The sequence below is a fragment of the Fundulus heteroclitus genome, chromosome 11 (genome assembly GCF_011125445.2).
Source record: "Fundulus heteroclitus isolate FHET01 chromosome 11, MU-UCD_Fhet_4.1, whole genome shotgun sequence".
Taxonomy (NCBI): Eukaryota; Metazoa; Chordata; class Actinopteri; order Cyprinodontiformes; family Fundulidae; genus Fundulus; species Fundulus heteroclitus.
The window spans coordinates 1,005,320-1,023,164 of record NC_046371.1 but is presented as its reverse complement, the minus strand read 5'-3'; the positions used below and the strand labels follow the sequence as shown (position 1 = coordinate 1,023,164).

At 42.7% G+C, this 17,845-nt stretch overlaps 1 protein-coding gene across 2 annotated transcripts; it reads right to left on the bottom strand.

Moving 5' to 3' along the window:
- Positions 1-558: 558 nt before the first annotated feature.
- LOC105921050 lies at positions 559-16,537 on the bottom strand. 2 transcript variants are annotated; one of them, XM_036142683.1, is made up of 8 exons: positions 16,180-16,537; positions 14,054-14,152; positions 13,647-13,927; positions 11,735-11,940; positions 8,825-8,936; positions 6,032-6,208; positions 4,632-4,718; positions 2,528-3,460 (listed from the first exon to the last, which is right to left on the bottom strand). In XM_036142683.1, the coding sequence occupies exons 2-6, from the start codon at positions 14,076-14,078 to the stop codon at positions 6,041-6,043; spliced, it is 792 nt and encodes a 263-aa protein (XP_035998576.1). In that variant the 5' UTR covers positions 14,079-14,152; positions 16,180-16,537; the 3' UTR covers positions 2,528-3,460; positions 4,632-4,718; positions 6,032-6,040. The 2 variants fall into 2 exon arrangements, with proteins under 2 accessions (XP_035998575.1, XP_035998576.1); XM_036142682.1 differs by lacking the exons at positions 6,032-6,208; positions 8,825-8,936; positions 11,735-11,940; ... (1 more) ...; positions 14,054-14,152; positions 16,180-16,537 and adding an exon at positions 559-2,345 and having other exon boundaries at positions 3,054-3,460; positions 4,632-4,756.
- Between the last annotated feature and the right edge of the window lie 1,308 nt (positions 16,538-17,845).

The following is a 17,845-nucleotide window of genomic DNA, read 5'->3' as shown; positions in this document are numbered from 1 at the left end:
TCTCCAGCCTCAGTCTGTCTGCTCTTCATCTCCTGCTGTGAACAGCCTGCAATCAGAACCATCAGGTTCTGGTCACCTCGGTGTTTTCCTGCTCGTACCAGTTTTTCTGGCATTATCAATAAACCTTTTTTTGTGCAGCACAGTGTCTGGCTTGAATACCGGGTTCTCCGTCTGTCTGGGCATCACACTGTTTTAGTATTGGTTATATTGCTTGACCCTCTTCTGACCGCCCTGATGGACACAGTGATGTTCTGGAGACGGTTCTGTTGACATTCAGCACATTTCTACTTCCTTCTGTCAGCAGCAACACATTTAAAGCATTAAAGAATCTGCTTTTAGACTGGCAACCTGTCCAGGGTGGACTCCGCCTGATGACCACTGAGGACGGGCACTAGCCCCCGCCCCTCCACCCCATGATGCCTCCCTGCATGAACCAGCTGGTATTGATAAAAGATGGGATTTAATCTCTAAACAAGCTAAAAGAGGATGTTTTTACTCTTCAAATGTTTGGCAGGTACTGCTCATTTCTTCCCGTTATAGAGAATCTGAAACCTTAAATCATTTTTTAAGATGTTTATTATTTTGCACACATCACCATCAGACCCACACCATCAAAATGTTGGAAATGTCCCATCCAAAGAATAGTTTACATACATGTGAAACGACAGAAGAAATAATTAAAATGACATAATTATTAAAGTTTCATGATTAAACTAATAAGGATCCCATCAGATATTCAACATCCCAGATACATGATTCTATAATCTTTGGTAAAAACATTAAGAGCTGTCAGGAGCAGAGGTTGGGAAGTGTTTTGCGAGGCTCAGTGTCATCAGGAGGGTGAGAAAACACAAACTATTCTACAGTGAGATTCCCAGCTGGCTGCATTAAGCAGCTTTTTGCTGTGGCCTGTCTTGGTTAACAACCAGATTAAATCTCTTGTTAAATCCTGGGCCAGAAAAAGATTGTTAAAGGTTGACCCAGATTTTTTGTAAAATTAACTGTACATATTTTGCTTAATTGATTTCCAAATGATTTGCTCATCTTAATCTAATTTACAATAATTTGTGTATTGTTACATTGACCATCTAAACATTTTGTTTTTACTTCTGTTTATAATCTAATATACTTTGTGCTTCTATGTAGTTCTGTTTATAATATTACAAGAATCATTTGTATACAGTTAGTTTAATAGCCATTTTTGTGTTCAGTTGTGACATTTGTAGACCAGTTATTAATGATTTTCTATTTTGGGAAACTTTTACTATTAAGTGTTTCTTTTCCCAAACCTCTGTTATATACATATCAATATATTTCTTTAACAAACAAATTTTCAGGAGTCTTGCGACAGTCTAAACATTTGCTATGTAATGGAAACCACCCCCAAAAAGATTACATTGAAACATGAATAGTTAAAATATTGAGGATACTAACTTTACTGACTTAATTTTACTGTGTTTACTCAAAACGTATGCATTTGTGCCATTGATGAACAAAGTGTTTAAATGGAACTAGCAGTACTGAAGATCTGTTATCTTTAAACTTCCAGATAAATATTTTGGGAGGTAAGTATAAAAGAAAAACTGATCACACCCCTGTTTTAGACGGGCCATCACCTCCTCATCCCTATAAATGCGCTGCACAAACATGTCATCAGTGGCACGTACAACAAAGTCGCACCATGACATTCCCGTGATGAGCAGCTGCCCCTGTACCTGCCAGTAATAACGGTCACTCTCCCTAAGTTTGTACTCGCCTTCCTCAATCACCAGGTATTTACAGTTGCTGTAGCTCTGAGTGTTGGGACACTTAATTTCCACCAATCCAAACTCAGGATTCTCCTCTGGATCATACACCAGCCCGTCAGGTGATGCTCCCAACCATGGCGCATCTGGGTGCACAACAAACCCACACGGGGTTGTGTTCACCTTTTTCATGGTTGCGTAGTATTTCAAAGCTTCTGGTTGCATGTCACGCCCTCTCTGCATGTCTGCAGTCGGTCTCATTCCCTCTAGGATCCTCACAGCCAGGTTGTTAGCAGTTTTGACCTCTCGCACATGACACACCTGTCTGAACTGAGACGCCGTCACCCTCTTTTTCCTCAGAAAATGCCATTGGGGTACTGCACTTTGAGCTCTTGTTGACGCTTCAATGAGACGACACTGGGACAATGTCACACGCAGTGAGTGGAGATGAAGTTGTTCCTGCCTCGTCAGTTCCTGCGTATAGTTGGTTGGTGGGATGTGGTAGTCGTCCAGTGGCAGTTTGGGACAAGGTGGTGCGTCTTGATGTATAATCACAGCAGGAGGAAGCAATGGAGCACGGTGATCGGACAGAAAATTTATCTGTAAAACAGAAATTTAATCAGTGTGAGGGCTGAGGAGCATTAACAGAAATCCTGGTGAATCTTTGAGCTTGACATGTATGAAGGTAAACCAAGGTCTATATGCTCTAAAATTTACATTTCATCTTAACTTTTATGGATTAAAGTCGTCTGATCAAAGAGGAAGTGACTCTATTAACATTTAATGATTTTAAATCATTTCTGTTCTGAGCTAATGATGTGTTGGGTTTATGCTCCTTTTTAAATATCGTCTCTCAGGCTTTGCTTATTGAATATCTGTGAATGTTACAAACTCCCTCCTACTTTAAGCTGATTATAATAAAGTTTAAACTGATAAGTTTATATCTGGGACAGCAGGTTTAAATCCTGAATGCAGCCGTTTCTCTGCTCGCCTCAGACCCTGAAGACCAGAGTTCTGCTTCATGAAGAAGCAGCGATAGAGACGATGGAAACTTTATGGCTTCATAGTAGAGCTGAACCAGACAACAGCAGCTCTGATCCACTAGGATGCTATTCTAGACCACAGCTGTGGTCTAGAATATTCAGATTTTATATATACACATAAACACCAGAGATTAAGGAAATATTCCACGGCTCCTAAACACTACTGCTGTCAGAGAGGCTGAGCCTCTAAAGGAGATAAAATTATCTTTAAAGTTTGGTGTCCCTATAATGAAGCTGGTTATAACTGAACAATCATCTCCTTCACCTCATTCAGCAGATCTGAGACCAGTTGGGGGTCTCTGTGGTCAAGGCTGCTGTTGAAGACCCGGTATCTGTAGCCCACTTTCTCAGCCAGGATCTCCTGCACCTCTAGTGGCAGGTTCTGGATGTCTGGTTCTGTCTGGTCCTGGTGGGTCAGGAGAATCATGGTGCGTCTCCAGGAATCTTCACCAAACACTGATTCAAATTCTCTTGCAGTTTCTTCTATCTCTGCTGCACTGATGTTCTGAAGCTTGATGACCAGTAGGAAGGCCTGATGTTCTGGACCTGAGAGTCTGATGTAGTCTAAGGTCTCCTCCTTCTTATCTGGATCCTGGTCTAATTCTGAGAGGTCTGGAGTGTTGATGATCTTCACCACCAGGTTGTCCACTGTGACATTCTCTGAACAAAATCCTGAAAACAGGAACAGAAAACAGGATGTTATTATTGCTAAACGACTAGAATAAGCCCATTCTGGGATTGGCTAAAGGTTGGCTGGGCACCTGCCTGTAAATTTGTATTATAAGTGAGAAATAATTGCTGAATGAGGGGATATCTCATCTCCTAGTGTATTGATGACAAATTACCACCTGACCTGTGACTCTTAACAGCCCACACATACTTGTGCGGCCATGAGTTAGCATGGATGTCCGCGTTGACATGTACGCACAGAGCTCAATCTTTAGGACCGCGTATGAGATGTCAGTCTATCTTGTGTTCTTCCATCACTGTTGTTTGGATCATCCACTAAACGGGACTGGTCCTAACAGCATTGACCAATCGGGTCTGCAGAGAGGATCATCAGGGCTGACCTTCCTTCCATCCAGGACTTGTAGAAGTCAAAGGTCAGGAGAAGATCAGCTAACATCTCTGCAGACCCCACACATCCTGGACACAAACCATTTAGACTTTTACCTCCAGGTGGCGCTACAGAGCACTTTTTGCTGAAACCAGCAGCTACAGAGATAGTTTCTTCCCCCAGATCCAGACCATGCTGATTGGTACCGATCCAAGCAAGTCTTCCAATTTAGTTAAAAATGTATGTATTTATATTTACAAGAAAACATTTATATTTGCCTTTTTGTAAACTTAAAATGTGTGAAAACAAAGTCAAACTTGTTTGAAGCAACTTGACGATTATACCAGAGTGTAAAGTTTCAGGATCACAAGTTGTCAGATCTGAAGATGTAGAGTTTCAGTTTATAATCTTTGTTAGTTGTTTTAAGCTTTCTACTTATTTTGTTGCTTTAATGGTCTCTGTTGAGAACATTGTTATTCTTTATTGCTCCCTGATGTCAGTTCATGTTCTATAGAGTTTATGTATCAGCTAATATGTCCTGGAGGAAGTTTGTTTATCTTTGTTTTGGCTCAGCTTGCTGTAAAACTCTTCTTCCATTGGATCAGATGTGAAATGATTTCCTGTAAAATGATCTTATATCCAATCGTGTAAACTTTCACATCCACACAGGAGGGAACGTCTTAAAGTTCCTCCTGCTGTTGAGCTTTTCAGCTTCTGATGATAAATATAAAACTGAGTCTGTTTTAGTTTGGGATCTTTAAAGATGTTTAATTTCAGTTAGGTTACCTGAACCAATGAAGACGCGCTTCCCCACCAAAGCGTTTCCAGTGGAGTTCTTCTCTTCTCCAGCAAGAACTAGTTTGAGTTCGATAACTGCAACATATAGTTAGATTGAGATATCATCCTGAAATATGTTCACATTTGACACAAACTGGTTGTTTTCATTTAAACAAATCCTGGTTGAGAATGTATAGACTCACTGGTCACTTTATTAGGTACACCTTACTATAAGGAATGGACAATTATCGCGCGGTTATGAAATTCCCTTTGTTGTAATAAGAGTTATGATTTACCAAGACATTGACATGAGACTTATGGACCTCAGAAATTCAATTTGTGGTTGGGAATGTTACTTTTACAGCTTTTCCACTGTTGTTTCAAAGACAGCAGTAAAACATCTCAATATGGGATCTCCAAGCAGACGTTGTGTCTGTGGGTTTTTGGTTGTAGTGACCTGCAGCCACAGCCATGCCATCTGTTGCCAAAAATAGCTGCAGTTAATTTTAAAATGGTCTTTACCATCACTGTCATTGTTATCACAATAATTACAGCAAAATACTTTAATGTCCAGTTAGCCCATCCATACTTGCTAGTACCAGGTTGGACCCTCTGTGCCTTCAGAAATTGTTTTAATTTGCTATGTCCTAGCTTCAACGTGGTGTCAGAAACATTCCTCGGAGATTCTGGTGTGTGTTGCCTTGTTCCAACTACAGAGGAATCACACTCTTAAGCCTCCCTGGTAAGGTCTATTAAGGGGTTCTGGAAAGGAGGGTCCGTCGGATAGTCGAATCTCGGATTCAGGAAGAGCAGTGTGGTTTTCGTCCTGGCCGTGGAACACTGGACCAGCTCTATACCCTCAGCAGGATTCTGGAGGGGGCATGGGAGTTTGCCCAACCAGTCTACATGTGCTTTGTGGATCTGGAGAAGGCATTCCACCGTGTCCCTCGAGGGATCCTGTGGGGGGTACTCAAGGAGTATGGAATACCGGGCCCTTTAATAAGGGCTGTCAGGTCTCTGTACGACCGGTGTCAGAGTCTGGTCCGCATTGCCGGCAGTAAGTCGGACTCGTTTCCAGTGAGAGTTGGACTCCGCCAAGGTTGCCCTTTGTCACCGATTCTGTTCATAACTTTTATGGACAGAATTTCTAGGCGCAGCCAAGGTGTTGAGGGGATCCGTTTTGGTGGCCTTAGGATTACGTCTCTGCTATTCGCGGATGACGTGGTCCTATTGGCTTCATCAGGGCGTGATCTACAGCTCTCACTGGTTTGGACACAAACGGTTGAAGCGGGAGTGGGACAAGATGGATTCCTGTGTGTTTGTGAACGCACAAAAACCGCAAGAATTCAGCTAGCAGGCAGGGTTAGAAGACACTGGATAACATGAAGTCAGTGATGCAGAGATCATACCTGGGTATCTCAGCTTAAGTGAGAGTTCCACTTCCAGAGGACCCAGCCACTTTGGCCACAAGGTCTGAACCAAGTGTTTGGCATCTTCAAGGTCTGTAAAATACCACAGGATTTGACTTTGCCTGCTTTACAGTACTTCAGTTTCTGTCGAAGTTTATTAACATCAAACTTCAGCACCTGCTGACAAGAAAGAAATGCAACAAGATGAACAACATCATTCACATATAATTAGAGACATTTTTTAACTAAACTACTAATAACAGAAAAACCTGAAATAATTCATATTTAGGTCCTATTGTCTGTTGCACATACCTGAACCAACACTCCACTCAGCTCCTGGTGCTGTTTATGATCATCTACATCTAACTCGTCTCCTAATGCCGTCTCTATTTCTACACCGTTACCCCTGATGGAACCTGAGTAGTTGTCTTCGTTTAAAGTGGTTTATGGTTAGTGTCATATTAACTGGATTATGCCCTAGTTTGTAAATCCCTTTGAAACGGTGTCTACCAAATGCAGAAACTTGTTATTGGATAGAATTATGGTGGGGATAAAATAATTTTAATTCAGGGTTCGACAAGATGTCTTTTAAAGGAGGGGTGGGTGTGAATACCTGCAGTGAGATAAACGCTGGTTTAGGAGGTATAGAAGCACTCATCTTTGTTGTGCATGATATAATCTGACCCAAATTGGCAACATCTTGCTTGATGCAGGTTCTGAGTCTCACATGAGATGTTTTTTGGTTCTGAATCTATAGGCGAACACTAAACCTTGATTATCTTGATGATCATTTGTGACCCTAATTTGAGGAACTCACAAGGTGGAACTGGAAGTCTGGAATTCTGACAGTTCATGGATCACATTAGGTCACATCAAGGTTTGGGACTAATTACAACAGTTGCTCATTTGTGAAGAAAAAACTGTTGATAAATTATGTCTTGCATCTCAATAATCCAGGAAAAATAAAAAAGACGGCTTCTTCTTAGTTGAAACATTTCGTCTCTTCTCTGAGAAACGTATTCAGTCTAAGGAGGTGGTGATGAATTCAGCTTTTTAAGCAGTGCATGCTTGCTCAATGACTTGATTGGCACAATCTGAACTTGTGCTCATATGTAAAAGCAATCAGCCTACTACCCCACTTTTTTGGCTCCAAGGTTTTTACATTTCCCACAACAGATTTGGTTTAGTAGAAAGTTGTCCTAAAACATTTGGCATCATAATGTTGGTTGGTGTGTGAACAAAACTGCTTCGCGGTCCTGTAGTTCGACCGCTTCTGTGCACAGAAAAGAGACTTTGACATTCAATGATTCATCTGCTGGTGCAAAGCCATGTCATTCCAGATCCACAAAGCACATGTAGACTGGTTGGGCAAACTCCCATGCCCCCTCCAGGATCCTGCTGAGGGTGTAGAGCTGGTCCAGTGTTCCACGGCCAGGACCAAAACCACACTGCTCTTCCTGAATCCGAGATTCGACTATCCGACGGACCCTCCTTTCCAGAACGCCTGAATAGACCTTACCAGGGAGGCTTAAGAGTGTGATTCCTCTGTAATAGGAACACACCCTCCGGTCCCCCTTTTTAAATAGGGGGACCACCACCCCAGTCTGCCAATCCAGGGGAACTGCCCCTGATGTCCACGCAATGTTGCAGAGCCGCCTTAACCAACACAGCCCCACAACATCCAGAGCCTTAAGGTACTCAGGGCGAATCTCATCCACCCCCAGGGCCTTGCCACCGAGGAGCTTTTTAACAACCTCGGCAACCTCAGCACCAGAGATGTGAGAACCCGACCCAGAGTCCCCAGGCTCTGCTTCCGCAATGGAAGACGTGTTGGTGGGATTAAGGAGGTGTTTGAAGTATTCCGCCCACCGAAACACGACGTCCCGAGTCGAGGTCAGCAGCACACCACCCCACTGTAAACAGTGTTGGTACTGCACTGCTTCCCCCTCCTGAGACGCCGAATAGTGGACCAGAATCGCTTCAAAGCCGTACAGAAGTCTTTCTCCATGGCCTCGCCGAACTCTTCCCTTGCCCGAGTTTTTGCCTCGTCCAGACAATGAGTCTGGTCCACTCAGACTCAATCTCCCCCGCCTTCTCGGGACGTGTTTAAAGTTCTCCCGGAGGTGGGAGTTAAAGCTCCGTCTCACTGGGGACTCTGCCAGACGTTCCCAGCAAACCCTCACAGTACGTTTGGGCCTGCCCGGTCAGACCGGCTTCCTCCCCCGCCATCGGAGCCAACTCACCACCAGGTAGTGGTCGGTGGAGAGCTCCGCCCCTCTCTTCACCCGAGGGCCCAAGACATGCGGCCGCAGGTCAGATGAAATGACAACAAAGTCGATCATTGAACTGCGACCTACTTGAACATGGTGTTTGTGATGGACAATCCATGACGAGCACAGAAGTCCAACAACAGAACACCACTCGAGTTCAGATCAGGTGGGCCATTCCTCCCAACCACGCCCCTCCAGGTCCCACTGTCGTTGCCCACGTGAGCGTTGAAGTCCCCCAGCAAAACGAGGGAGTCCCCAGGAGGGGCACTCTCCAGTGTAAATCTTTTATTTACACATCAAATATATTATAAATATAAACATAAAGCCATTAATGGATAAAGTCAAAGATAATGATTAAACCCTTTAAGTTAATTATAGTTTCACTGTATCTTGAAGGAAACACACAGATTATGTTGACAGTTGCTGCAGAAAACCCCAAATGGACCTTAAAACAGCCGAGCAGCTTCTGTCCACATAGTCTCAGGTTTTAAGCTGTCTGTAAACAGGATGTCAGTGAGGGTACCTGAGTATTCTCTACATGCAGGGCAACAGCAACAATGTCCCAAACGTAAAACTCATCACTCTCCAGACGTTTGGCTTCCATCTGGTTTGTCTCACTCTTGATTAGCTCATACCTGTTAAGACAACAATAAAAACTAAATCAAAAACAAAATTCCAAGAGGCCGAGATCTGTCTGTCTGTGATTTGGTGCCCAGTTATGGACTTTTTGCCCCTTCCTCGTCTCTTGAGGAAATACACTGGGTACGTACCCTAAGTAGCGCAGCTTACAGGTGGATTTTTAAAAGACAAAGTGTAGCGAGATGAAAGCAGAGAATGGGTACAGTCCATCAATCAGCAGCGTCAACAACAAGATGACTTCTACTGGTTATGGCCGAACTGAGACTCAACTATTATTTTGGGATACCTTCAAAAGTGAACTTTGACACAGGATGTTGTTTTCCTGTTTATTCCTTGTCAAAGGAGCATATATGCATCTGAATTGGAACTTTAACCTAATTAAGGGTTGCGTAAATATAAATGTTTTACGTGCATATTATGCGTCTAGTGTGAATTTATTGACTGATTAAAACTAAAAGCTGAGCTACACGTAGGCCGCGCGTAGGTTAGCTTTGCTGCGCTTATGCACTGCAACACGTCTGGAGTACTTATTCCTTTACTCCATTGAAAACCAGGACTGTTCGATTATTTGGTCTCTATTTTGGAGTCAAGAGGAGTTTTGAGTGAACTCCCCTCTTTTCAGTGATTGGGCGTGGGGTGAGGAGAAATAAGAAGGTTTTGTCTGAGGAAGTCCAGAGAACCTGAAGAGCAAAATATAACTGTACTATTTACAAACCGTGAACCACACTTAAGGGAAAAACAAAATGAAAAAGAGCTCTTTAGCTTTCTAAACCTAGACATGCTGTGTCAGGTCCATGGATTTATCGAGCCCTTCTCTTGGTCATTCAAGTTTTGTCTCTGAATGCCTGTGCAAATTCTGAGTTATCTGGGTCATCGCAACACCCGGTTGCGATGAGTGAATGCTGCTTGTCAAGACTTCATGCAACTTGCTGGGTTTCCTTAGAGAGGAAACTTTATGACCAACCTGGAGGATCTGATGGAATTACACTTTGGAAAGAGCCTTGAGATGGCGTGTTGTAAATTGGTGTTATATAAATAAAATTGAATTAAATTGAATTGACTCATTGTCCAAGAATCCTTCATTAGCAGGGATTCCCTGCTATAAGCCTAGACCACTCCTCAGACTCTTTACATCTTCTTCCTGGAGCTCTCGAGGAGAGAGAGTCCCCCTGGACAAGCCATCCAGGCATGGGACCCGAAAGACCCACCAGACAGCATAGGGGAGAAATCTCTCTTTATCCGGAGAACCTGACCGGGCGAATCAGAGTTAAGTCTGTAGTCTTATCTTTAGCGTCAGACACTGGAAGAAAGAATCCCTCAGTGCCAAAAACAGCTTTGTTTATTTTCCTCAGCTGTTACAGGAAAGCTGACTTGAGACTGTGCGGATCGGCCTCCTTTACCCACTTCCCAAGCTGAGAGCAAAAAGGAGCCGAATTTGCGACTGCAACGGGGTCAGAGGCTGCATGCAGGACGTCGGGTCGGCCTACCCTCGCCCACATGTCGGCTAGCCGCTAGCCCGCTGCTGAAAGAACCAATGTTTTCCCTTTCCACTGCTCTCTCCCTTGGATGGCCAAAGTGAACCGAACTCACACGAGGCACAGACAGGTTTGGCAGAAAAATAAATAGAGAAAGCTTAATGGTTTGTTTGGAAAGTCTGTGTAATGCGTCCATATGGTGCTTTAAACACATGGGGCTGAACGACATAGCTCCCGTTAGCATGTTGATACCATGCCATTGCCGATGTAAATCGAGTGTATTTTATCTTTAATAACAAACATTATCTCCACAAGAGTTGTTTACACTGATGGTATATTGATGTTTGTGTTACCCAGTGCACTCATTGCGACTAAAATAAGCCAAACATTTTTTAAAGTTAACGCAGAAAGTCCGCTAGCCTAAATGCTATTAGCTCTGGTAACATCCGGTTTCCGGATATTCAACTAGGCTCAATTTAAGCATAAGGTTGTTTTTTTTCTCTCTGCCATTGTTCAATAGTGCTATGAGCGTTATTACCGCATTTATATGGAATAATAATCTTGATTTAAAGGCGTTTCTATAACTTTAGAAGTAACCGATTTTAGTGACCCATCGCTACAGCGACCCCTAGCCTCTCAGAGGTGTAATCGCATTAGTAAAATCAAGCGTTCCTAAAGTTTACAGATTCTTACTGAGAAAATCCTTCTTTAAAATGTTATTATGTCAAATAATGTTTTGTTTAACTAAGGATTTACATTGTGAATGGGTTGAAACACATGCCAAATGTTGTTCTAAATTAGTTAAGCTAATTTAACTCCATTCCATGTTCTTTAAGTTGAACTTTGGTTTTAATCTCAGATCTGATGTGAACCATGATTTACTGAATTATTCTGATGACAATTAACCACTTTGTTTTGTCATTTGCATCTTTTGCATGTAAATAGTTCCTTAGCCTAGCTTCTTTTTATCTTCATTTTTCTTATTAGTTTAGTTAAGTCTCACTAGCCTAGTAGAGAGGATTTGTTGATTGAAATATTGTGTTAATTCAGATAAACAGCATTAGATAGTGATGTTCTCTGGATTTTCATTTTATTTCTGTAAATAAATTCCTGAACTTGAAGAGAAGTTATCACTCCTTATTCTAAATGTGTGTAGAGTTTGCTGTTAAAAGAACGAAAGTGCTCGAATCATTCCTTTCAACTATTGTCCTAATATCAGCTCTCGGGCTAATGTTCACCTTGCTTTTTTTTTTGTTATGCATTTCATAAACAGTTGAAGAAAATTTTATGGAATTTAAAGTGTTTCTGTTTGTTCTTACCAGTGAGTCTCACACATGGCCTCTGCCCTCCAGATAAAACATCCGTCTCTGTAAACGCAGACGGCTTCTGGGTCGTCCCTCAGTAAAGGATAGTCTGAAAACTTCCAACTGAACTCTGGACTGTGGACCAGAACAACGTACATCACTTGCTGTTTGTACAGAACCGTCTCGTAGACCCGCATGTCGGGCTCAGCTCCAGAGCAAAACTGAGAAAAGGAGACAGATTTCTATGAAAACTCTGGAGGATTTTTACACTCAACAAAAATATAAATGCAACACTTTTGGTTTTGCTCCCATTTTTATGAGATGGACTCAAAGATCTAAAACTTTTTCCACATACACAATATCACTATTTCCCTCAAATATTGTTCACGAACCAGTCTAAATCTGTGATAGTGCGCACTTCTCTTTGCTGAGATAATCCATCCCAGCTCACAGGTGTGTCATCAAGATGCTGATTAGAAACCATGATTAGTGCACAGGTGTGCCTTAGACTGCCCACAATAAAAGGCCACTCTGAAAGGAGCAGTTTTATCACACAGCACAATGCCACAGATGTCGCAAGATTTGAGGTAGTGTGCAATTGGCACGCTGACAGCAGGAATGTCAACCAGAACTGTTGCTCATGTATTGAATGCTCATTTCTCTACCATAAGCCGTCTCCAAAGGCGTTTTAGAGAATTTGGCAGTACATCCAACCAGCCTCACAACCGCAGACCACGTGTAACCACACCAGTTCAGGACCTCCACATCCAGCATGTTCACCTCCAAGAACGTCTGAGACCAGTCACTCGGACAGCTGCTGAAACAATCGGTTTACATAACCAAAGAATTTCTGCACAAACTGTCAGAAACCGTCTCAAGGATGCTCATCTGCATGCTCGTCCTCCTCATCGTGGTCTCCACCTGAGTCCAGTTCGTCGTCGTAACCGACTTGAGTGGGCAAATGCTAACATTTGCTGGCGTCTGGCACGTTGGAGCGGTGTTCTTACACTGTTCAGGGCAGATGGCAGACAGTGTGTGTGACATTGTGTGGGTGAGCAGTTTTCTGATGTCAGTGTTGTGGATCAAGTGGCCCATGGTGGCGGTGGGGTTATTGTATGGGCAGGCGGCTACAATGGACGAAGAACACAGGGGCATTTTATTGATGAAATTTTGAATGCACAGAGATACCGTGACAAGATCCTGAGGCCCGTCGTTGTGCCATACATCCAAGAACATCACCTCATGTTGCAGCAGGATAATGCACGGCCCCATGTTGCAAGGATCTGTAGACAATTCTTGGAAGTTGAAAACGTCCCAGTTCTTGCATGGCCAGCATACTCACCGAACTTGTCACCCATTGAGCATGTTTGGGATGCTCTGGATCGGCATATACGACAGTGTGTACCAGTTCCTGCCTGTGTGAGGCAAATGATGGTCACACCAGATACTGACTGGTTTTCTGAGTCCCCAGAACCCCCCCCCCCCCATAAAACAGCACCTTTCAGAGTGGCCTTTTATTGTGGGCAGTCTAAGGCACACCTGTGCACTAATCATGGTGTCTAATCAGCATCTTGATATGACACACCTGTGAGGTGAGATGGATTATCTCAGCAATGGAGAAGTGTGCACTATCACAGATTAAGACTGGTTTGTGAACAATATTTGAGAGAAATGGTGATATTATGTATGTGGAAGAAATTTTACATGTTTGAGTTCATCTCATAAAATATGGGAGCAAAACCAAAAGTGTTGCATTTATATTTTTGTTGAGTGTATTTGCAACACTTAACAGTGATAGACGATGGTAGATGGAGGACAGGAAACAGAACCGAGGCTCTGCAGGCAGAAGTGGCAGGAAAACAGCAGAGGGAATGGGCTGGAGGTCCTGTTGTTAAAGCGAGATGTCTGACCCATGGAGGGTTCTTACCTGCTCTCTGTAGGCCGTCAGCACCTCCTGCAGGGGGAAGGTGAAGCGGTACGAGCCAAATCGGGACGTCTCCTGAAAGGCTGGAGAGGTGGCAAACTTCCACAGGAAGTTCTGCTGCCCAGCAGCTTCCACCTCCATCTGGTCTGGGAACGTCTTCTTCAGGAGCCTCAGCTCAGCGTCCTTCATCTCCTCTGGTCCCACAGCCAAACTCCACCTTATAAAGGGTTCTTCATTTGGAGCCTTGAAGCCTCCATCCTCCTTTATCCTTTCTAACCCCAATCCTGAATCATGTTTCAGAAGATTCACGTGGAACTCAGGTTTAGGGTAGTCTGGAATTGGCTTGAATATGTACTGGTTCTCCTGAACTGCGGGTCTTCTTTTTAGATCTTCCAGCTTTAAGTGTTTACCTTTGACAACTTCTGTTGGTTCCATTTTTGTCGGGAATGTCAGGATCTACTTTCTCTGACCAGGTCACGCAGAAACCAGGGAGTCCAGTCGGTTCTGACCTGCAGAACAAACAAAATGTATAATGTAATTCTATTAAAGAAAAATAAAGATTATCTGCTGATAACCTCAAGATGGAGGTACAGCTAACTGAGAAAAAGTTGATCACAGCGCATTAAAACGCTCTTATTGCAGAAAATAACAGTTTATATACAAATACATCTCAATATAGTAGAATCTCTGCAGAAGCCGTGGAGATTCAACCTCAAAATAAAAAGGAGAGCTGAATCACAGAAGAATGGACAAAGTTCATTTATGGGGACTTTACTGAACACGGTTTCCTGGGGGGAATTTAAGTTGTGGTTTTTGAACAAAAAGATAAAAAAAAGTACATTTCTGTACCGACAGGGAAGGTGGCGACACCAACCCTGTCTTTTCTTTTTTTTTATTGTGTCCTGTCTGGCAATGTGGCAATAAGAATTATTCTCTTAATGCCAAAAAGACCCCGACAGATTTTACTTTCACAAGTGGAGCCGTACTGCATTCGCCATGGTGCTTCGCTTAATTTATACATGCAAGTAGCTTTATTTTAATTTATGCAGGGAATATTTCATGTTATATGGACACTACAACAAGAAAGTAGAAGAGAGAAAGGAAGGAAAAAGGAGAAAAGGTCAAAGAAAGAGGAGATAAAAGGGAGAGAATGATAAAACGTCTTTGTCTGCTTAATCACCATGCAAAGAGAGATGTAAAAAGAACAGCACAACCAACGGATATAGTATAACAGATACAATAACACCTTGATACCATCGCTGAATTATATGCAGTATTCATTAATACAACATGTATAAAGTGACAGCAGAACATAATAATAGGGGTTTTCTGTTAGGAAGTGAACACTAGTACTTAGAACCCAGCACCTGTATGTGTTTGTGAGAGTGCACTTGTGCATGTGAAGTTTATCCACAAGAAAAATGCTCAATAGTGGATGTGAAGAGCCAAAGACCCCCCCCCCCCCCCCCCCCCACACACACAAAATACCGACGCCCCCGGGAGCCGCAGGGACGAGTCCGTGGGCTCTGCCGGCAGCCAGCTATGCTGGAGTGGATCCGGCCAGGGACCCCAGGCCCCAGGCCATTATTTGTACAAGCATGTTTTTTACTAGTGTCATTTATTTCAAAATTGCATATTAAAGTGGCCAAATAGGCTTTTACACTTTCAGAAATAAAAAGATAAAATATGCGATTAATTTGCGAATAATCTCAAATTAATTATTGAAATTATGTGCTTAATCTCAATTAAAATTTTTTATCATTTGACAGCACTACTTTTTAAGGATAAGCCAATGGGGGTGCAGGTCCAACCCACAGACGCTGATTGGCAGGCGAAGTGATTCTGCTGAAAAGTGTCATTATGAGATAAATGGACCTTTGGGAAAAACACCATTATGAAATAAAAGAGGTAGTTTAGTTGAAAGTTTCTAGCTTTAAGAGTCTGTTGACTGAAGTAATTTAACTGGAAGTTGAATTATTTTGTTAAACTCTTGCATTTTGGAAAGAAGTTGTGTTTATTCATTAACCGCACCCATGACAGTGAAAACTTCAGCTCAAACCAAAACTCCTAAACAGGAACTGGTGACTGTATGTTGGTGAAGACTCTCAGTCATTCAGGTCATGATAAATCCAAAAAGGATAAAAAAATAAAACGACTGGACTTTCTTGTAAAGCTGGAAGCAAAAAACATCTTCGGCTTTAGAATAGAAGTTGTTTTATTTTTTAACCCTTTTTTAAAAAAAAACAAATGCTGACATCATAACAGCTGTAAATCAAACATCAAACAATAAAACTTTTATTTGCTTTCAAGTCCCCTAAAAACTTTAAACTAACAAAATTCTGAACAACAAATCTCTTTAACCCAGAATATTTTTCTCAAACTTCAGTTATAACCTGCAGGTTTTGTTCCAGTTCTAATGAAACCATCAGACCCGACGGCAACAAGAAGAAAAATTGAAAAAGAAGAAAACAAACGTGTAAAATAAATGCCAAGTTTGTGACAATGAGGTCATAACAGGATCCTTCAAGTTACTTACGTTTAGAGAAACTGTCAAAGGATGATGCTGATGGCCGGTCTGGATCGGGCAGGTCAGGTTCTGATGTTTGAACTCCAGCTCTAGAGCTTCAGCTGAGCCTCCCTAACGGGTCCTTATAAACTGTTGGATCCAGTCCCTCCTCCTCTACCAGTTTCACTTCAGAGGAAAAGGAAACTATATCATTTATGCAGCGGTTAGAACTGGTTTGGTAAGGAACTGTGTTTTTCCATATGGAAATCTCAATATGTAAGTGTCTGTGACTGGTGGATACAGAAGATCCATCCTCTACACCAGGGGTTCCCAAACATTTTTAGCCGCCCACCCCCTTCCATGTCCCAGCCGGGTTGACGCACCCACAAGATTAATCTCTCTCTCTCTCTCTCTCTCTCTCTCTCTCTCTCTCTCTCTCTCTCTCTATAAACGGTTGCAGTTACAACTCAAATGTCGTAACAAAGCTTCTAACAATAAGTCTAGCGCTCCATAAAGATGTTATTAATCAGAGAAATCTTTCTGATCGTTTCACAGCGGTTACCTTCAGCAGGTAAACACGCCCACGGCAACACACCCCGGCTCCCCCAGCCCCTTTCTGTCTAAATATGAGCCAAAACTTCCTGTTTAAAACGAACTGCACGGTGCAGTCTGCGCCTGTCTGAATCGCAATGAGAAGTATTACAGCTCTGTGTGTGAGCATAGTCATGAAATCCCCCCAGGAGCAGCGTAACAACAGCGGTCTGCGTGTCAGAGCTTGTCACCGGTTCAAAGTCATGGCCTCATGAGCAGCAGCGCTGTTTGTAGGCGCTGCGCGATCCATAGAGACCGAATCACTCAATTTAATCTCGTAAATAAAACTTTCGGCCCGAATTAAAATTTTCCTCTGCTGACGTAAACGACATAAAGTCAGGAGCTCGTTTTCTTCTCCTGGATCCGTTGCGATTCTCTCCTGTTGCCTCCGATTTCTCTCTCACTCTCTTCCTCTCCTCTTTAATGACTAACTTTGACCTTAATGTCTCACCTGTTCCCCTGATTTCAGCCAACTGAGCATATTTGCGAGAACTATTGAAGCAGAGACCACAAGCCATATGCGCATATACAGCACTGCGGTGTGTCTGAGGTCAGACACACCTGGATTAATCAGTCTGTCCAGTAATGAAAGGCAGGAAACACGTGAGTTGCTGAGGTTCAGGAAGATGTGGAGCTGTGCATAGAGCCTGTTTGGGATGAGAAAATAGGTTTTGGTGATGTGAGGTGAAAAGGTGTTAAACATGTTACAAAAAAAAGCACAGACTTGGAAATCCCCTTGACATGAATGCAAGTGATTGTGTGTGTAGTGCAGCATGAGCATGTATAAACTTACGTAAAGTGTGTATAACTACATTATGTGTATGGTAGTAGTTGATGTGCTAGTATTTTGTTTGCTCCTATAAGGTGAGTTAACTCCGGTCAGTGAGTCAGCTAACATGAGATCATCTCTGGTTTCTTCAAGGCGTTCTGTGTCTGAAGAGCCATCAGCCATGATATCCAGAGGTCTGGATAAAATAAGAGGAGAAGAGGATAGATTATGTGCAGAACAGACATTTTTAAAACACAAGAAAAAAATACAACCAACCTGCCTCTTAGTTCTGCCACAGCTAGGGAAGTGCAGTGAAACTCATGTTCAGTGCAGAGA